Raw genomic sequence first — 19,557 nt, 5'->3', positions numbered from 1 at the left:
GATATGACATCCCACTTAAACACAAACGTGCAGAGATAGAAATAGAGAGAGAGAGAGAGAGAGAGAGAGAGAGAGAGAGAGAGAGAGAGAGAGAGAGAGAGAGAGAGAGAGAGAGTTTTGTGATCAATTGGTCTGCACGCTTCCCTGAGGCAATGGAACGATGAACCGCAGAGCAGAGAAACACTTAACAGTCCCAGTGCGGAAAATACACACGCAAATATACACACATTCACATTGCTGAAAATACACATCGTTGAAAGCTTAAGTATTTATATTTTCATATATATTTAAATACATTTACTATTCCATTGTATTCCATTGCCAAACGCCTGAGTTTGGGGCGGGGCTATATGTGTGTTCGACCAATAAAACAAAAGAGGTGTGTTCAAGAAACTCATTTTATCTGTAATTCTGTTTATTGCCACTTGTAGCGCAGGATCGATGCATATTGTAACGCTTAAGTTTACACCCTTCTCAACACACACAAACAAAATAAAAACATACTAATAATGATAATATTTATAATAATAATAATCATAGAGGGGGTTTGCAAGAAACTAATTGTTTCATATTCTAACAGTTTAAATCTGGTTAACACCCATAATTTAGCCGTCATTTATGTTCATTCACATTAATTCTGCATGGCTACTGCACATTCATTTAGCAACAAAACCTTATGGTACATTTGACTGTGTTCAAAACATTTATAGATTTTTTTGACAAGCAGCCTTGGATGATTTCAGCACCGCGGACAGCGCTTCTCATAACGCCGCAGTTTCAATACAATCTCTTACCACTAGAGGGCGCTATGAGCGTTTTGTGGACCTACATTATGTGATGAATCAGGAAAAGAGTCTTGTGAAATAAGAACGTTTAAAGCATTTTAATTTAGTTTTTCCCCACCAAATTTGTCAACATTCTGCAGAAAGGCAGTGAACCAAATCACAGCCAAAACACAACAGTACACACTATTTACACAGGAAATACTTTATACATCTGAACTCTGGCTTGTGAATAACTCTTTTTTCAAATAAAAAAAACAATAAGTTAAGCATTTTTGTTTATAAGTAATTCCAACTTTAGCATTTGATGATAATATTAACAATAAAACGAACAGAAACAACATGATGAGAAATAACAGTTTAAGTTCAGTTTTATATCATCTGCAGAATTAAAGGCAATAGTTACAGTTCTCTTATGTGCGCTAATGTGTATGCTTAAGTAAATGAATTGTCAGTTCTGGTGGTGTGTGCGATTGTCAAGTGTTCTGCATGAACCCCTTTCGATCCAGTGCAGTTTAATATGCTACAGTTTCACAACGACGACATTCAGTCTTAAAAAGAGGACTTTAGCTACAAACAGTTTCTTTTACTTCCTCTTCTCATATAAAAAACTATATCTTGCCTTGCATCATATTCTTTATGCATTATCTCAATTAAAAACAAATACTCTATAAACATTTTAACATGGAGAGGCGCTCATGCGCATATGCGTGTGATAGTGTGGAGGTGATGCGGACATGGGCAGGGTCTGGGACGCTGCAGCTGCCCCGTGTATCCCAGGGTGGAGGGGATGGCTGTGGGGGAACGGAGCTGCAGAACCTGACGATGACAGCTGGTAACCTGCTCCAGAGGCGGGGCTGGAAGCGGAGGTGATTCCCGGAGATGATGTGCTCTGCTGGCCGCTGGTCTTCATTTGGGCCTGGGGGTTCTGTGTGAGCTGGATGGAGATGTCGCTGGAGATCTCAGAGGCGCTCCGTGCGCGCTGGGGTGGAGGCCAGGTCTCTGGGTGCAGGTACTGGCCACTGTAGTCACTGCCCTCGGAAAGGCGGGGGCGATAGAGAGCCGGGTGAGGCCGATACATCTCCTCTTCTGCATAACGCTTCATGAAGAGATACACTGACATCACACCGGCACCCTGAGAGAATATGTGTGTGTGTGTGTGTGAGAGAGAGAGAGAGAGAGAGAGAGAGAGAGAGAGAGAGAGAGAGAGGAGAACAGTGATTTTTTCAGGCCTGTGTTTAGAAGATAAGATCGGTAAGACTTTTTTTTTTTTTTTTGGAAAGGAGTCTCTTTTGCACACCAAGGCTGAATAAGAGTTCATAAATACAGTAAAACAGTTTTATTCTGAAATAAAAAAACAATTTTCTATTTTAAAATATTGAATGTAATTTTATTATTTCTGTGATGGCAAAGCTGATTTTTCTCCACTCTTCAGTGTCACATGATCCTTCAAAAATCATTCTAATATGCTTATTTGTTGCTCAAGAAAAAAATATATATCATTGTTGAAAACAGTTGTGCTGCCTAATATTTTTGAGGAAACCATGATAAAAAACTTTTTTTAAAAATCTGAAATACATCATTTTATAATCTTTTTACTTTTGTTATAATAGAATGTTTGAATATATTCAAAAAAGAAAATATCAGATTTATGTATTTAATTATTTATTTACTTTAAGTATTTGTGGCAAATCAGTAATTAATGGTTTCGCAACACTCTTCCTTGAAAAACTTAAAGGTGCACTGTGTAATTTGTAGCGGCATCTAGACATGGTAAGTTTATTTATATAGCACATTTCATACACCATGACAATTCAAAGTGCTTTACATAAATGAATTAAAATAATCACAAAATAAAAGCAAGGAAAATTTTAAATTAAAACAGTTATAAAAGAAATTAAAGGAGATATATCTAATGGTGAGGTTGCAAATTGCAACCAACAACATAGTGACGAAACGTTTAGGTCTTCTGTAGAAAAAATCTCATTTAATGTCGGTGCAAAATGGTTATTTCAATGTAAGGGGACCCGCGGTGTTTTTTAGATAGAAATGGCTCATTCTAAGGTAATAAAAACATAACGGTTCATTATGTAAGGTCTTTATAAACCACTGAAATCATAGCTATGTATATGATATTGCATTTCTGTCACCATATCCTCCTGAATATTGCACAATGGACCTTTAAAGGTGAATGTACGAGGAGTGATTTATGGTTTTGCAGGCATTCTAATTTTCATTCTCACACATGCTGACAATCTAATGCTTCCTTCAGCGACCATAATAATAAAAGTATCCTGCTGAATCAAGCAGAAAAATAAAATCCTCACCTTATGGGCACAGAACAGCTGACAGACTGCAGCTCTCACTGATCCATCATTCACTTTGTCTTCTTCACAAACTCTAACTTTCATAATCACCTCAATAATATCTGCATTTTAATAATAAGCGTCTTAAAACCGTATGTGGATATCATGTGTAGCAATAGAAAGAAACATATACATGGTGAAAATCCCTTATATTGACCTCCTTGAGCTCAGGTTACTTGACCTTTGCCTATTGCAGTGAGTGAAAACAATGATTAACTGCGCTAAATGCAGTATTCAGGTATAGAGTAATGACTAAAATGGAGTGCATCTGAAGATTCACATTCATAATACATAAAGAGCACACTCCAAGTTCCTGCATCGACTGAAGTGTATGTCAGGGCAGGGTCATGTTAAAAGAATCTGCTTCAACAGCATCAAGTGACATAATTAAATTGTCAAGCTCTTCGGGCCTAAAAGCATGGATATGCTCAAGTCATTGGAGCTTTCACAAGAAATATGACTACATCTTGGCTATTCCAGGCCAAAGAGCTTGAATTTGCTTTGAGCAAACATAATGACACACAGAAAAGCCAGATTAACTGATATTTTGGACTGAAATTTCATCTTCTGACCTCTTTGAGCAGGAATGAGCTGGCAGCAAATGCAAAGGACCAGCCATAGCGGTAGTTGAAGAACTGCTCTGGCTCCCGCGGCCTGTTCATTACTTCATCGTTGATACTGGAGATATACAGCACCAACCCCACTACCAGACTCAACCCTGAGAGAAAGAGAGGCAATAACAAATGAGTGAAGAAAAATCAACAGAACGCCAAGATCTTGGCTGCCATCTCCTGAAAAAACATTCAACTGAAATGTTAAAGTCACCATGAAATCAAAATTGACACCTCTTATTTTATAGAATATTGCAGTGTTTATTGAATGCTGCAGTGATGATGTTTTTTAAGGCTAACCCAGAAGTACGTATCACAATGTTTCCCTGGACCAAAAAATAAAAAATAATTCTGTGATTAACAAAAATGTATTATTCTTAAGGGCCTTTCACTCTGAGCACGATTAAGTGTAGCAAATGTACGACGCGATGACGCTCTTGAATCGAAACAATAGATTCCTATGGAGCTACTGTATTAACACCGGGCGCGACAAAGTGAGATTCCCCCCCCCCGTTGCTCAGCGATGAAACGGGCCGTCCAATTAGATTTGAGCTTTATATCACATGCCTGGAGCCTCTGTTGTTGCACAAAAGGGTGAGATTGGTGGTACTGAACTGTGAAAACCAGTGAAAATACTTTTAAATATAAAAGAAAAGTATTCTGTAAGAGAGAAGAGAATGGATGTTCTTGTTGTCTTGGGTGTCTGAGAACAGATTTATTCTCCAGTTTACTTTATATTTCATTATACAGAATATCATTCCTATTCATTTTCCACTGAAAACAGCATACAGAGCACTGTGTGTCTGTATTCTTCCGGGTGCGTGTGTGTTATGAGTCAGAGAGCACTCTTTCGTTCTAGATCTGTCAATCAGATAATGTGATCATAACTCCTGCCCTTCCGGATGACGACGTCCTGTATACTTCCTCGTTCTGAGTTCTGAGTACATAAACAACTGAGAGAAATGTTTCTACAGATGAAACATACGTCAAGGCGATATAGCATATCTTTAAAAAAATTAGAGCCAATCAACAATTTTAAGCATCATTTTTATTTTCAGTGACCCAGAATTAGTAAGGTTTGAATACATTTATTTCAGAAGCATTTTGGCTGTAGACCATTGTCATAAACACAACAAGGCTATGACTGTTTATTTTCTTAATAATAATTTCTCCTGGCCTATACATAGTAAAAATAAAAAAGAGAAAAGAAGTATTTCGTGTTAAACTTGTTGTTTTTGAAATGAGGAGTAAGCTAATCTAACATCTTTAATTATCCTCACAGTGCCTTAGTTATGAAATTATTGCGGGGCAAATGAATTGCACTATTAATTTAATAATAAAAGTAGCCTAATAATAATAATAATAATTTAATACATTAATTGGAAATGCCAAATCTTCTTGATATGGTCGATAGCTGATGCTTTTGACGATATCTCAAACTATCGCCGATATACGATATTATTGCCTATCAGCGCAACCCGACGTGGGCCGAGGAGTTCAAGAAAGGAATGTGTCTCTCCTAGTCACTGGCTCGAACGATCTACTGGATCACGATGCACCTTCTCATGAGTCTTCAGATCCAGCAGATAGCATTGCTGGCACCATCCAGCCAGGACGAGGCGGACGTGGTTGAAGAGGGCGAAGATATCGCTTGTAGTGAGACAAGCAAAAAATCAGACTGCCAGCCCCGCGAGGAGAGGAGTAGCTGGAGGTAATGGCACTAGATTGGATACTTTGGGGGCACTTGAGTCGCTCATAGCAGACTTGACGAGTGGTTCCTGTCAGGCCATAACTGTCCCGCTCAAATGAGCCTTCCATTTCTTAACGAACTTCACACTGAGGTAGAAAAGTCGTGGAAGAAGTCATATTCAGCTCGCATCTATCCCTTTCAGCATCCCTTGTTCTTGACACTATGGCTAGTGCTGATCGAATCAAGTATGGGTTATAGCAGGTCCTAGATGAGAGTGTTAGGGGAGTTGAGCTGCCTTCCCCCAGAATCGAGGGTTGTACTGTTGCTAGCGCTTATGCATTTCTGAAAAAAGCTGTTGAAAGTGGATCGGACCGAGCGCCACAACATCCTTATAGCCAATCAACAGTAGGGGATGTGTCCTTACATGATGGGGGAGGAGAGAGAGTGAGATTTAAGGAAAGACTGTAGAAAGCAAGATAACTTAAAGTAACACTATGTAGTTTTTCAAGCTTCATTATATATTTACAAGACCCTTGTGATGGTACATCGACTTACAATAGGTTGAATGACACGACTACCATAGCCTGACAGTGTCTGTATCACTTTTACTGGCACTATGTAAGCACAAAAAAAACCTACAAAATTCAACTGATTTACGGCATACGTCACTTCCCCCACTTCCTCAGATTCTGACGTAAGAGTCCAACTAGCGTTTGATACGCGTCTGTATGTTGTTGTCATGATCGAAGCAACAACTAAAAGGAAGAAGGCAAAGGTTTTGTCAAAGGAGACTAAAAGAAGAAAAAGGGAGAGTGACAAATTAAAAGACCGGACGAGGATCACTATTGGAGGGAGAGCAAGACAGTTTGAAGACGGTGAGAGTGTGCGCGCGCGCGACCGGCTCTCTCTGCTCGTTCTTTCAGTAACATGCACCCTGTCACAAGCGCAGCAGTCAGTCATCTATAAAGTTTATAAATAAATCAATACATTTATAAATAAATCAGGGAGCTGACTATCGCACGAAATGTAAAAGGCTGAATAACATGGCCTGGCCATGTTACGGAATCTATCTGGTCCTCCATTTATCTTCATGAATCAAGTAATGCTAGTAGAGTAGCGAATTATCAATCTGGTAGCTACACTAACATACTAGTTTACGATGGTTATAATAAATAATCTTTCAGGATAACTATCCTAATGTCTGCAGGCTGTTAGTCATGTTTGTTTATTTATTTTTCTGGTGTCTTGCCTCTGGCTATAATGCAAATCGATTTTCAAATTTGCAGATTCATCTATGGTAGCTTGATATTATAATATTGACGATATATGGCTATTACCTACCACGCAAACATTGAATTGAATTAGCATATCCGTAATGTAAAACAGTAGACAATAGGCTACTATAATGACGCTGGCTTGTAAACGTGAGCTACATGATCTTTTGACGTTTGAAAAAAATAAAACCCATGAAATTATATTCATATGACATGCTGAAATATATGCCAATGTACCTGGGATGAAGACATTTCACACGCAACGCTGGCAGTCTGCCCAAGACGTGAGAACTCGCGAGAACTCAAGACCGTATCGGCTTGTCAACAAATGCACACGTGTATCGCCTGGTGTAACCATGACAGATTTTACGACAGTAGTAGAAGACAATACTGTTTCCTAACTGTAGGGGGACCCCGAGAGCAAAAACCGCAAAAACGACATAGTGTTGCTTTAAGGACCCGCGGTAAGGACCTGGAGAAAACTATGCAGGAAGGTCTGAAAACGGACGTCGAGGTTGCGTTGTTTCTGTTGCTTGGATATACTCTTTAGTACTGTATGTTCATATTTTGTTCTTTCTTGTCATTTGTTCGACAACCTATCTTTATTTTTCACAATGAATTATATTGCTTCTCTTTAGCTATGATAAAGAGAAAAGAGACATCCAATCTTGCATTGTATGTTTGTGCATTTTGGGGATGGAGCAATAAAAACAGGGGTGTGTTTGTTAACTTTGTTTGTGTTGATTTTAAATATCAACAGTGTTTCCAAAAAATCGCTTACTGTACCTTTAAATGCAGCTACATGAAAAAAGAGAAATAACAACAACAGTAATAAACAATGTAGATAAATAACTGCACTGTGATGAGGTCATCAGCCTTCCTGTCAGGCACATAATGCTCACCCTCGGCCAACTCAACAGACACACAAGTACTGTGCATTCTCCAGGGCTTTGCCCAGCAACTGATGAGAGGACATCAGCTTCATCTAAATAAATCCCAGATGCTCCTCACTGCAGCACAGAGATGCATGGAGGGCAGATGAGATAAAATAAGGGGAGCAGAGCAATGTGTGTATGTGTGTGAGTTTGGATAGAGAATAACAGAAAACTGTAAAAGGGACAGGTGAGAATGGGTGAGAAAAGCTCAACATGCACAAGCTGAGAAATGCCTGTAATATTTATGGCAACAGCAGAATGACGAACTAGACTCTCTCTCACCCACATACAAAAAGTAAAAACACAACATTCCTGCAAACATCAGCTACATTTCACAGCTGCTCCATCTAACTGCACTATCAGCATGCTTGATCTTTACTTTTTAATGGCTTCTTTCAACTGACGCACTTTTATCAGCCCCGGGCAGTCTGAAATGCGCATTACATATTCAGTGGCAGGCTGATAGAGAACACAGAGAAAAGGACAAGTAAAAAGGTGTTTTTCAAGGGCGGTGTGTCAGGAAGTCTGTGAAGGAGAGAGGTGTTTCTAAAAAAGTTGAAGGTCTTTTCTGGCCGTGTGCAAGGTTGAGGCAGAGATGAAGTAAACAACAGCAGGATCTGCATACAAATAAGTTCTACATTCAGAGTGGGTTAGGGTTAGGCTCTCACTGCGGCCTGTCATGGAAGTGCTATTTGATGACCTTACAGTGGGGTTCAAGTTCATGAGGAAAAATGCTTTTATTTTGCTTTTTTTTGTTTTGTTTTGTTCATTACAAAGTATAATATGCATAAAAAATGAGGTAAAAGAGAAAAAAATGGGGGGAAAAAACTACTAAATAATTCTTAGTGCTCGATATTTTCAGCACACAAGCAGCACAAACTTCACAAGTTTGTGTAAAACCTGATGATGATGTTCTCTAGCTTGATTTGACAAACATACAAAGAGCATCAAGTGTTTCACTAGACATGATCAATGTCACAAATTTTTACATTTTTTCATAAATTGTTACTACTGGTCACCCTTTATGTGTGTTTTTAGGGCTTTGCAAATATTTAACCATTGAAAAGTATTAAAAAGAGCTTGTGACTAAACCTTTTTACTTCATTGGATCCCCAAACTGTCGATAAAACCTTATAACTCCATTCAGCCTCTATTGTGAATGAAGTGCCGCACGCAGTTTGGAGTTTGGACCGTCTTAATGCAAGGGTATAGCCTAAATAAAGAACTGGTTCCTTGAATAAGTACAGTGTTTTCTTGACTCAAGAAATACTATATATAAAGGCTAATGTTTTATGTATTTGAGGACCAAAGAAGAGTGTCTTAGTCAATAATCTGTCATCGAGTCATAGTCAGTACAGTCTTAAATGTCTGTATGTAGCACTTCATCTTTAATAACATGAGATTTTGGCCAAATGACAGAAAAAAATTTACGTACTTATATCTACAATAAACTTTGTAACCTGTAAGGTCATGAAAACGTAATGCGATGCACTGCCTCAGATGCGGCCGTTCTAAGATGTGTGTGTCTGAAATTCGCTGGTCAAAAGCCTTGTTTTCAAACTCCATTTGACCTTGATTTTGGTCAAATGTTACTAATATAGTGACACATGTAAGCATCCGACCATAAAGCCACAATATCAACACTGACGACACGGTTTAATTATTCCCTAATACGATAAGAGTTCAGATGGCAGAGCACTGAATAAAATGACTACATAAAACAAAAAGAAAATTGCCAAGACAAACATATTCGAAAATTCGACTCATCAATATTCATGAAATAAACACGTTTTAGGCCACCAGATATGTCCTAGATACACAAAATTGAAAATTAGAAAATCAGTAAACTCACCTGATTTATAAAAACAATTATTGTTAATAAACAATAGTCATTAAATGTCTCTGATTTCAGCTTTTTGTATGTTCACAAGTTCATACAGCAATGCCTACCACAGTCTACTTCTGAGTTTTCTCTACAGTCTCCTCACTAATGAGCATGTTTTATATTTTATATACTTGCTGACCTCTGCTGGTGCAGAACTGAATTGCATGTTCAGATATTTGAGGTATTCCACTGGGAAATAAATCTGGCACCATTGACGGATGAGTTCAATCTTCCGTTTAACATAATATGGGACACATCAGGCATTTGTGCCTACGTGAAAAGATGACTACAGTTTTGCTCATAAGAAAATAATAAGAGCAAAATATATGCAACAGTGTAGTGAGAGCAGTCACGTTACATACTGTGACTTATACACACATTATTATTATATACACATTATTATGTACACGTTTTATATTGTGAAAGTTCTGATCCAATCTGACTTCTGACCTATAATGCGGCCTGCATCATAATCATACACTGTTGACAGGTGGCTTAGTAATGGCACTCATATGATAGATTTTTTTTATTTTACAGAACAACTAATGCAATTCAAATACAGCGCTTCCACCAAAGAATCTTTGGCACTGCATCTACTGGTTCCAGAAACTGATAAATAATAAACAGATGGAGTGATTTCATGCTCAGACACAGGTTTATGATCATAGAAGACATCATTAATGCACTACAGATGGTACTGCTACATTCTGATGAGAACAAAACACAAAGTCCTCACACATCTAATCCTCCTGAAAAGGATCGGCATTAAATATGTTATGAACTATTTTTAACAGTAAGAGTATTTTAGAAAGAGATGTGATTCAAAAGAAGGTTCCTCCAGGCTTATTTTGTGATGACATAATTATAGATGGCACAACATCTATCCTAACAGTGTTATAGCTATACTACTCAATATATGTCTAAAAACTGAGATATAACTTATAAATGGATACAAAAAATGGATTAATTCCAGCAATGGCCACCTTACACATGGAAAGGTTTCTCGCTACCTGAGAGAATGAAGAAGATTCCAGAAATGAAGGCCAGGATGGTGCGCTGCGGACGAATGTGTCCCACGTTACTGATGATGAAGGCCATGAAGACGAAGAGCAGAGACACCATAGGGAAGGGTGTAGCTGTCCGCACCATCTCTGCCAGAACGAGAAATACATGTGCATGAGAGTTGTGTGTGGAGGTATGGACGTGTTACTTTGACTTGAACTCACGTTCACTCACTGAGAATATTTGCAGTGTTTTCTGTGGTGATTTCAATCTCTGGCTCAGTGAAATACTCAGAGGCGACGCATCTACCTTTCTCTGTACCTAAAACAGTGAGACAAAGGATGTAATGAAAGATACATTTATGAAATACAGGAAACACAGATATATAAATGGATGAATAACTGTAGGAATTTAATGAAACATAGAGGAGAATAGCAAAACACTATTTAAAATCTTAAATTTCATTTTAGATATGAATGAAATATGTTCCATCAATGGTTCTTTAATTTAACATTTACTGAATTTACTATTATTATGATTTATTTTTCTTTTTTCTTTACTGTTAAAAAATGTTGGTGATCATTTTGTTCTATTGACAGAATTTTAACAGAATTAAAAAAAATACTAAGTTGGTAGATACACCTTTACCTTAATACAAAGTAAATAATATATATTATAATATAATATTATAATAATTTGATTTGGCATCAGTCCGATAATAAATGATTAAATTATAATTATACAATTATTTAATTTAGCAAACAACACATCGTCTTTTTTACACTGCATTTCACACAAAGTATGAATAACATGTTTTATGTTTTATAGATTTTAAAATTTTTCAAAGTGTTTGAAAGAAGCCTCTTATGCTAACCAAGACTGCATTTATTTGATGAATAGTACAGTAATGTTGTGAAATACGATTTCATTTTAAAATAACTGTTTTCTATTGCGATATATATCTTAAAATGTAAAAAGCTGAATTTTCAGCATCATTACTCCAGTCCTCAGCGTCACATGATCCATCAGAAATCATTCTTATATGCTGGTTTGCTGCTCAAGAAACATTATGTTATAATATGTTACAAATGTTATAATCAGTTTTGCAGCCTAATATTTTTTTTTGTGGAAACCATGAACCAGTTTTTCAGGATTCTTTGATGAATATAAAGTTAAAAATAACAGCGTTTATTTAAAATATGAATCTTTTGTAAGATTAAAAATGTCTGAACCGTCACTTTTTGATCAATTTAATGTGTCTAATAAATAAAACATTTAATTTTTACAAAACGACCCCAAACCTTTGAATAGTAGTGTATAAAACTATAAATAGACAAGACCTATCAAGAAAAAAATATATATATTGTAAATTTTGCGTCCTTGGCAAGAAAGTTGAATCCAAAAGTACAATGGAAGACCTTAGTGTGTTTGCATATAAAGTAAGTGTGTGTCTGTCCACACCTGCTATGAAACACACTCTCCAGAGGCCAGAATGCAATGCCATCTTGACATCGACAGTTTGGTTCTGCTGCAGTACGATTCCTTCCTCCATCAGTAGCCAATAATCCGTTGCCACGGCAACCCCCACCAACAGCAGTCCACACGCCCCAAACACTGTGGAGAGCAGAGTCAGAGCCCTGCTGCTGCAAGAGCTCATCTGCACACACACACACACACACACGAACCGTCAGCACCCAAGCTCCAAATCACAGCAAAAACATTAGAGATATGAGCAGCGGGGAGTGAAATGGCACCATCAAATCTAGACACTTCTGCACAGTCTGTTATTCTTCAGGAAGACAGAGAGGAGTGTAAAAGATCATGAGAGACAGTTCCAGTCCCACTGTGGCGGTAATCAGCCAATCGCACAAAAGGTCAAAGTTCACCAGGCTTGACGGGTGGCAGTCATTGAGGCAGAAAGTGAAACATTATTGGCAGTGATTCACATCACACACAAGTGCCTACAGAGTCATGAGTCATAGCTTTACTGTGAGACAGACCTTGTCCGTATGGAGAAAAAAAGCAGATGAAAACACACTGGTCCTGCTTCACATTGGCATCCTATGCAATGTGATGCACTGTAGGAGAACAGAATATGATGAAAGCTGCAATTAGATTAGTTCATCTAAAAATGACAGTCCTTTCATTAATTACTCCCTTTATGACTTTCATTATTCTGTTGAAGGATTGTTCTTTTCACTCTTTTCTACCGTGAATTGGACTGAAGCATCATAAATGTATCCATATATGACTGTAGTCAGCTTTTTTCAATCATTATTCAATGAAAATCTTCACCCTCCGCTGAGCCGTTAGTGACCGAATAATTGCATCAAGTGAATTCAACTCAACTAGAGTCAAATCATTCAGAGTGGTTATGTGAAATTGATGATATTCATTAGAGGAACAATCGTTCACATATTCAATGATTTTCAGAATTCAGCCGTCAGCCAGCATTATTTCAGCTTATTTTTAAAATAATCGTGCTTGACAGTTGAATTCCTGGTGAAAAACTACATTACCCATGATGCTGTACAGAAAATTACACCAATCAGAGAGTCGAAAACAGCAACAAGCTCCAAAATAGCTCTTTAGCTCCGCCCACTCCCATGAAGCTCCCATCTCCCTACGCTCTAAAAACACTGGAATGTTATATATATATATATATATATATATATATATATATATATATATATATATATATAATATATATTGCAATAAACTTAAAATAAATAGTTTTATACATATAATCAACATTTGTAAATAAGTAGTTTTATATTTTTCCACTGATTTTAATTAGATTATGCTGTTTGCAATGCTTCATGGGATTGTAGTTCTTTCCTAAAACCATTAAGTAAAGAGTTTTGTACCTTTGTCTTTTGTCCAATTTTCAAAAACTTTTTAGCTTCAAATCAAAGTTTGTAGTGTTGTGATTCACCTCGTAGCTGATTGGCTTGGTTCAGGGCTTATACCTTTTTATTACACGGCTCTGTGGAATACTTGATTCTTATTGGTCCATCAATCCATCCAACAGTATGTTATTCCTCGATAGCAACTGCTGAAAACAGATAACACAGGCTCATCCGGGTTACTGAAGTCAGGTCAACGCTACACTCTTGCTAGGAATGTTTTTTCTTCATGGTAGTTTTTCATTTGGTTAGCTAATAAAATATTAAAACTCAGTCCAATCAATATTTTGTGTACAGTTATTTAATTATGTCATCCAGTATTGTGGACTCGCTCTCTCTTGTTTCATACAAACGCAGCTGCTGCCATTTTGCGGCTATTGTTTTGTACACTGTTGGATTATAAGATAACAAACAGGTATGATTTTAAAACAGTTTCATCTCAAATCCTCTCTTATCCCCATTATTATTTATGTGGCAAAATGCTGTGTAATAAGTGGTATGAATGTACCGTATCCCTTAAATATATGTCTAGTTTGAACCTGCCACGTTAGTAACTGCTCTCTCCGTGGGAAGCTTTGGGTTTGAAGACCTAATAAAATATTTAGACTCAGATCAATATTTTGTGTTTAATTATTTACTTATGTGGCAAGTAGCCTTGTAATAATAATGTACATCCAGCTGGTTGTTTTTCAGAATAAACCAATTCAGGCTGATGTAAGACCTGATCACCCTGTTGGGGTTTATTCTGCAATAACAACTGGCTGGATATTATCCATTACTTAACGAAGATTTTTTTTAAATTTTATTTTGTACTGACTATTTAAAAAAAAAAAAACTTACGGATCCAGCGCAGCTGAAAAGGGGGCAGGAACCGTTGCACTCTATTCCTATAATGATTTAAAACATTGTTATTTTAGTATTGTTTATAATTCATATAATATAATATTATTTATTCATATTTTGAATTAGCTTTTATTTTTATATTTTCAGTTTTAACAATTGTATGTGCTCTAGTGATTTTTTTTACATTTCTATTAGCATCAACTGATTTTATTTAATTTTTATTGGTTTTACTTTGTCAATTTAGTACTTCAACTGAAACTTATTTTATTTCAGTTACCAAGGCAAGAGTTCTAGTTCCCTTTCGAGGGAACTCAACGCTGCGTCATAACGTTGGCGCTTTGGTGTTCCCCAGAGTGTTATGAAGCAGCGTCCCGTTTCCTATCTGGTAACCAAGGTTTTATTCATAACCTAGACTTCAAGTTTAGTTCTTTAAGTTTAGGTTTTTCATTCATTCATTCATTCATTCATTAAATTATATTTTCATGTTTACTTCATATAATGAAAAATGATTTGTAAAAGTTTTACTTAAAGCTGCAGTAGAGAGTTTTGAGAAAATGTTGACTTAGCCTGAAAATTTGAAGAAGCACAACTTACAGGTCCAACCCCCTTACTCTCTGCTGCGCTACAGCCCTCCCTCCACAGCTCCTCCCCCAAAGCGGAGCCTGCCGTGAACGCGCAGGCTAGTAAACAGGACCACCGATAGCGGCGGATTATAAACAGTTATGGAACATTCACTAATAGGGACGAAACATCAACAATATGCTTTACATTGACTATGGCCTGCCCATAGTTTGACTACAAACTTGGTCCTCAAATCATTATGTATTTTGCAATACATGTAACTTTATAAGGTTGCACTCTTTCTATAAGTTATAAATAGCTACTAAGATAAGGTTAAAGGATTTGTTCACTTTTAAAAAAAACTTTTGCTGATAATTTACTCACCCACATGTCATCCAAGATGTCCATGTCTTTCTTTCTTCAGTCGAAAAGAAATTAAGGTTTTTGATGAAAACATTCCAGGCTTTTTCTCCATATAATGGACTTCAATAGGACACAAACGTTTCAAGGACCAAATAACAGTTTCAGTGCAGCTTAAAAGGGCTTTAAACGATACCAGACGATGAATAAGGGTCTTATCTAGCGAAACGATCGGTCATTTCAAAAATAAATAAAAAACTTTAAGTTTTATAAGCACAAATGCTCGCCTTGCTCTGTTCTGTGATGCACAAGGTGATCCTGTTCGAACTCGTTCATCCAAATGAACGAATCTTATTTCGAGTCATTTCGTTCGTTGAATGAACGAAATGACTCTGAAAAAGACTCGTTCAAAATGAACGAATCTTTTTTCGAGTCATTTCGTTCGTTGAATGAACGAAATGACTCGAAAAAAGATTCGTTCATTTGGATGAACGAGTTCGAACAGGAGAGTCACGAACGACGGTACGCGCTCGCGCTGTTCAAGAGAGGGGTGATCAGCGCGTACACGAGCGTGATTGACACTGCTAAGACATTCCTCCTGGCTCTGATTGGTTGTTTCTGACCGGGAGCGTTGTATTCCTGCAAATGGCAATAGGGCCACAGGGAGGAGCCAGAGGAGCTTGATTTTTTTCACAGATTATCTGTCTCATATTCTACTTTCAGGACATAATGAGAGTTTTAACAAATATTTGTTTACAAAGGCTACCTACTGGAGCTTTAATCACAACACTGCATAAAAAAGGAGACAGAAAGGTTCAGACTGTAGAGGAACAGAGACAGGGCAAGAAAAGACATGAAGGAGAGGCCGTATATGGGGCAGCTAACTAAAAATGGCAGTATGTAAATGTCAGAGTGTACAGTGAACTCATGTTCTCTATGTGAAATGTGCTGTAAAACTAAGATTAGATCCTCTTTCTGACCATGTGCATCTCTCTGATTCACCCAGAGCTGAGCTCTGATCGATTCTTAATTAATGAGGGATGCGTTTTGTCTCTGTGATGAATGAATGACTGCGCTGGCGATAATTTGAAAGGTCTTTTCAAAGGGAAATGTGCCTTTTGCTCTCTGTCATTGTCTCCGCATCTGTGCTGAGCTGATACAGGAACAATTTCATCCTGTCATTGCTCTCTACCTATTTAAAGATTATGATTTGACATGAGATTAATTCAATTAATGCAGTCATTCGTTTACATGAAGAATGAGGTTGAAAAAAATCACTCTCCTGTCTCTGCAGTCACTCAGCTGCTGCTGCAATGGCGACTTTTATTATGGTTATTTTTGAAGATGCTGTATAGAGTGTGTATGAGAGAGAATGTGTCTGAGTGTGTGTGTGTGTGTGCTTTTTCATGCTGTCATTTCCTGTGTGTCTCTCAGAGCTGGTGATTCAGAGCAGCACCCTGAGCAACAAGAGAGGGAGAAAAAGAGAAAAAGTAAGAAAAAGGGAAAGCAAGACTCTTGGCTTCCAAATTGAATCGCAGGTGTCTAGACGAGATCGTAGTGCCATCTGTGAAAATCAGAGAGTTTGACCCTTTTGCCGTTCGTCCTGCCGCAAAGAATGACACAAGCCTTAACACTCGCTGTCAACAGATAATGAACCCCAGCAAATGATGGACAGATTTTGCAATGCAGTGAAAAAAGGCACAGCGAGAACGCTGTGGAGAAAAAGTGCTGGTACTGAGTGCTTTGAAGCAAGCACAACAGAAGCAGAGAACAACCATGTCAAACTCCAGCTTGACCATCTACACTGAGAGGTTTTTTTTTCTGCCCGCAGCGCTTCTGCCCCCTCAAGGCCGCGTGTACTGATGTAGAAGAGAGGTTACTTCTCCATGACAAAATCAGTCTGTCCAAGTTTGACCACAGACTCCCCAGTCAGTCACCACTGACTCTTTTTTTTCTATTTTGACTTTTTGCATTTTTGTGGGGTCTGATATTGTCCTTTGCTAAATGAAATTGTCCTATACTACACAATCCTACTGTTGCCACACATTACGTGCACTTAGCAGTTTGCACTAATCACATGCAGTATGATGTCAATGTGGCATATGTGCACTTGATCCAAAATATTAAAGGAACAGTTCACCCAAAAATGAAAATTCTTGTTGCTTTTGTGGAACGCATACAATATATATATATTTTTAAAGTTTTTTTCTTTCACTCCTCTCCATGGAATGAAAGTCCATGAGATCCAGCATTATTTTATTATTAATAATAATAATAATATTTTGTTTGTTTGTTTTGGACCATACTTGCTTTTATTGTATTGCCAAAAAATAAAAAAACGGGAAAAAGGGGAAATAAAACAACATTCTCCTAATCTTCTTTTGTGTTCCACAGAGGAAATAAAGTCTACATGCTTGACATGACACGAGGTTGAGTAAACAGAATTGTCATTTTTTTTGTGAACTGTCTCTTTAAATCTTTTTGTATGTTTTTGTTTAAAGGAACCCTCAGATATTGAGTCGTTATCTGAACGCATTACAATAAATACAATGTAAACACCAGACATACAGTAAGGAACGGGGACAGAGAGAAGAGAAAGAGTGCCAAGCCAGATGTAGGTTAATGTATGGAAAGACCTTGGCCCAGTAATGATGGAGTTCCCACCTACATGCCAGTGCGCGCCTCCTGAGGCACTTGACTGAGCCAGTTACACACTCAACTACCTCAGCTACCATTCACTCACCAACACAAAAACAGCTTCAAATGTTAGTTGCACTGCATGCCAGTCTCCTTAATGATTCTGGAGGTTTACAATTCACAACGGACCACAAACAACTCTCACAAACGTCCTATGATAAATGTTCCGCTCATATTAAGACAACATGCGACGCGCTCACAGACCTGCTGGGATTCTGTAACACGGTATACGCACAGCCATAAACACATACCCGTTCGTTTTCTATAACTTCTATCAATAACACTTGACAAAAGTTCAAACGTGTTTCGACTCAGTCACGCATTAGTTGAGAACAGTAAAGGACAATGAAAACAGACTGTACTCACCCTGCCCGTGCGCGTGGTGCTGACGAGTGTGCAGCGAGCGCGCAGGCACAAGCCTCACACCAGGGGTGCCTGGCAAAATATCTGCGCGCTCTCTCTCTCCCTCACTCTCGTCTTTCCCTCCCTCTTTCTTTCTCACTCTTACGTGCACATTTCCCTCTATTACCCCGTTATCTTCTCCTCCCTCACATTTTCACGGTTTCCCTCCCTGTTTATCCCAGCAAAACTAAAGATACCGAGGCAACGCAGACAATGTGCGTGTGAATATGTTGTAGGTTCTGGGTTAGTAATGCGCAATGGAAAATGTATTTTTGCATTATAAATGGAAAGATATTTTTCAGGCTTGAAGCTTATGTTTGGTGTTAGTGCTTTTGACAGGGAAAAGACGTTTTGCAAACCATTTATGGTTTACAAATGCACAATATATGACATTGGTTATTGGTCGATATTAGATATTTTTTAGTTGATCGGTATCAATCGATATTTGATACATAAGAGCCAGTCCTTACAGAGAATATTCTCAGAACTTTAGCTAACGTTGAGGCACGGTTATGAACAAACATTCTTCCAGTAACATTAATAAAATATTCGTTCAATCAGTGCTCTCAAAAAGTTAGCCTCATTTTTTTTTAAGCTATAAGTCTGTTTTTCAAATGTCGCTACTTTTCAGAGAACATTCAGAAATAACATTTTAATGAATGGCAACTTAAGTGTTAGCAAAAGGACTTTTGAACATTTATTTGTCAGCTGGGTATTGATATTCAAATTTGTATTCCCCTATCACATTTAAATTACCATGCTGTCATATAATGCTCACTTTCAATGAATCTTTAAAATTGTATGTGAATGTTTATGGTGTGTCTGTAAAAGTGTCGACCTGCCACTTTCCAACACCCTCCTTTATGAAAGAAGCTTCAGTAAATTAGTTTAAGTATGGAGGGAAAGACATTTTAGTCAATAGTGCATTGTGAGAAGACTTACAGAGAGCAGCATAATTTACAGTAAAAGAGGGAGTCAGAAAAGGAGACGTAGGACTCATTTTCTCCTTACATTAGCAATTAGTGCAATTTTCCCTGACAATTTGTCAGAATTCAAAATGTTTGCAGCTTCAGCAGAATCCAAGATTTACCTGCTACTGAATCTTTGTTGGATTTAACAAAAGAAAATGTGCAGCATGTCTTCTGAAACTCTAGATGAGAGACACATGATTACTGGGGTCTTTTTCTCAGAAGAAACATCTGAGAAGCAGCCGACAGAAGCAGAAGTCTGTCTGGGAGAAATA

The 19,557-nt window shown here is 37.7% G+C and overlaps 1 protein-coding gene across 1 annotated transcript; it reads right to left on the bottom strand.

Annotated features, from left to right (window-relative positions):
• Positions 1–397: 397 nt before the first annotated feature.
• cacng7b (calcium channel, voltage-dependent, gamma subunit 7b) lies at positions 398–18,489 on the bottom strand. Its single transcript, XM_077204892.1, has 6 exons — positions 18,279–18,489; positions 12,007–12,202; positions 10,780–10,866; positions 10,554–10,694; positions 3,721–3,866; positions 398–1,917 (listed from the first exon to the last, which is right to left on the bottom strand). The coding sequence occupies exons 2-6, from the start codon at positions 12,200–12,202 to the stop codon at positions 1,462–1,464; spliced, it is 1,026 nt and encodes a 341-aa protein (XP_077061007.1). The 5' UTR covers positions 18,279–18,489; the 3' UTR covers positions 398–1,461.
• Positions 18,490–19,557: the final 1,068 nt, after the last annotated feature.

The sequence above is a fragment of the Siphateles boraxobius genome, unplaced genomic scaffold (genome assembly GCF_051911475.1).
Source record: "Siphateles boraxobius isolate OS27281-9 unplaced genomic scaffold, OSU_SipBor_1 12, whole genome shotgun sequence".
NCBI lineage: Eukaryota > Metazoa > Chordata > Actinopteri > Cypriniformes > Leuciscidae > Siphateles > Siphateles boraxobius.
This window is presented reverse-complemented; position numbering and strand designations above follow the sequence as displayed.

What these genes read in the sequence shown, in the direction of transcription:
- cacng7b (XM_077204892.1), bottom strand. Translation starts at nt 12,202, where the DNA reads ATGAGCTCTTGCAGCAGCAGGGCTCTGACTCTGCTCTCCACAGTGTTT. An exon ending in AAACACTGCAAATATTCTCA is followed by an intron (nt 10,695 to 10,779) that starts GTGAGTGAACGT and finishes TCGTTCTGGCAG; the next exon opens with AGATGGTGCGGACAGCTACA. An exon ending in GCTCATTCCTGCTCAAAGAG is followed by an intron (nt 1,918 to 3,720) that starts GTCAGAAGATGA and finishes ATATTCTCTCAG; the next exon opens with GGTGCCGGTGTGATGTCAGT.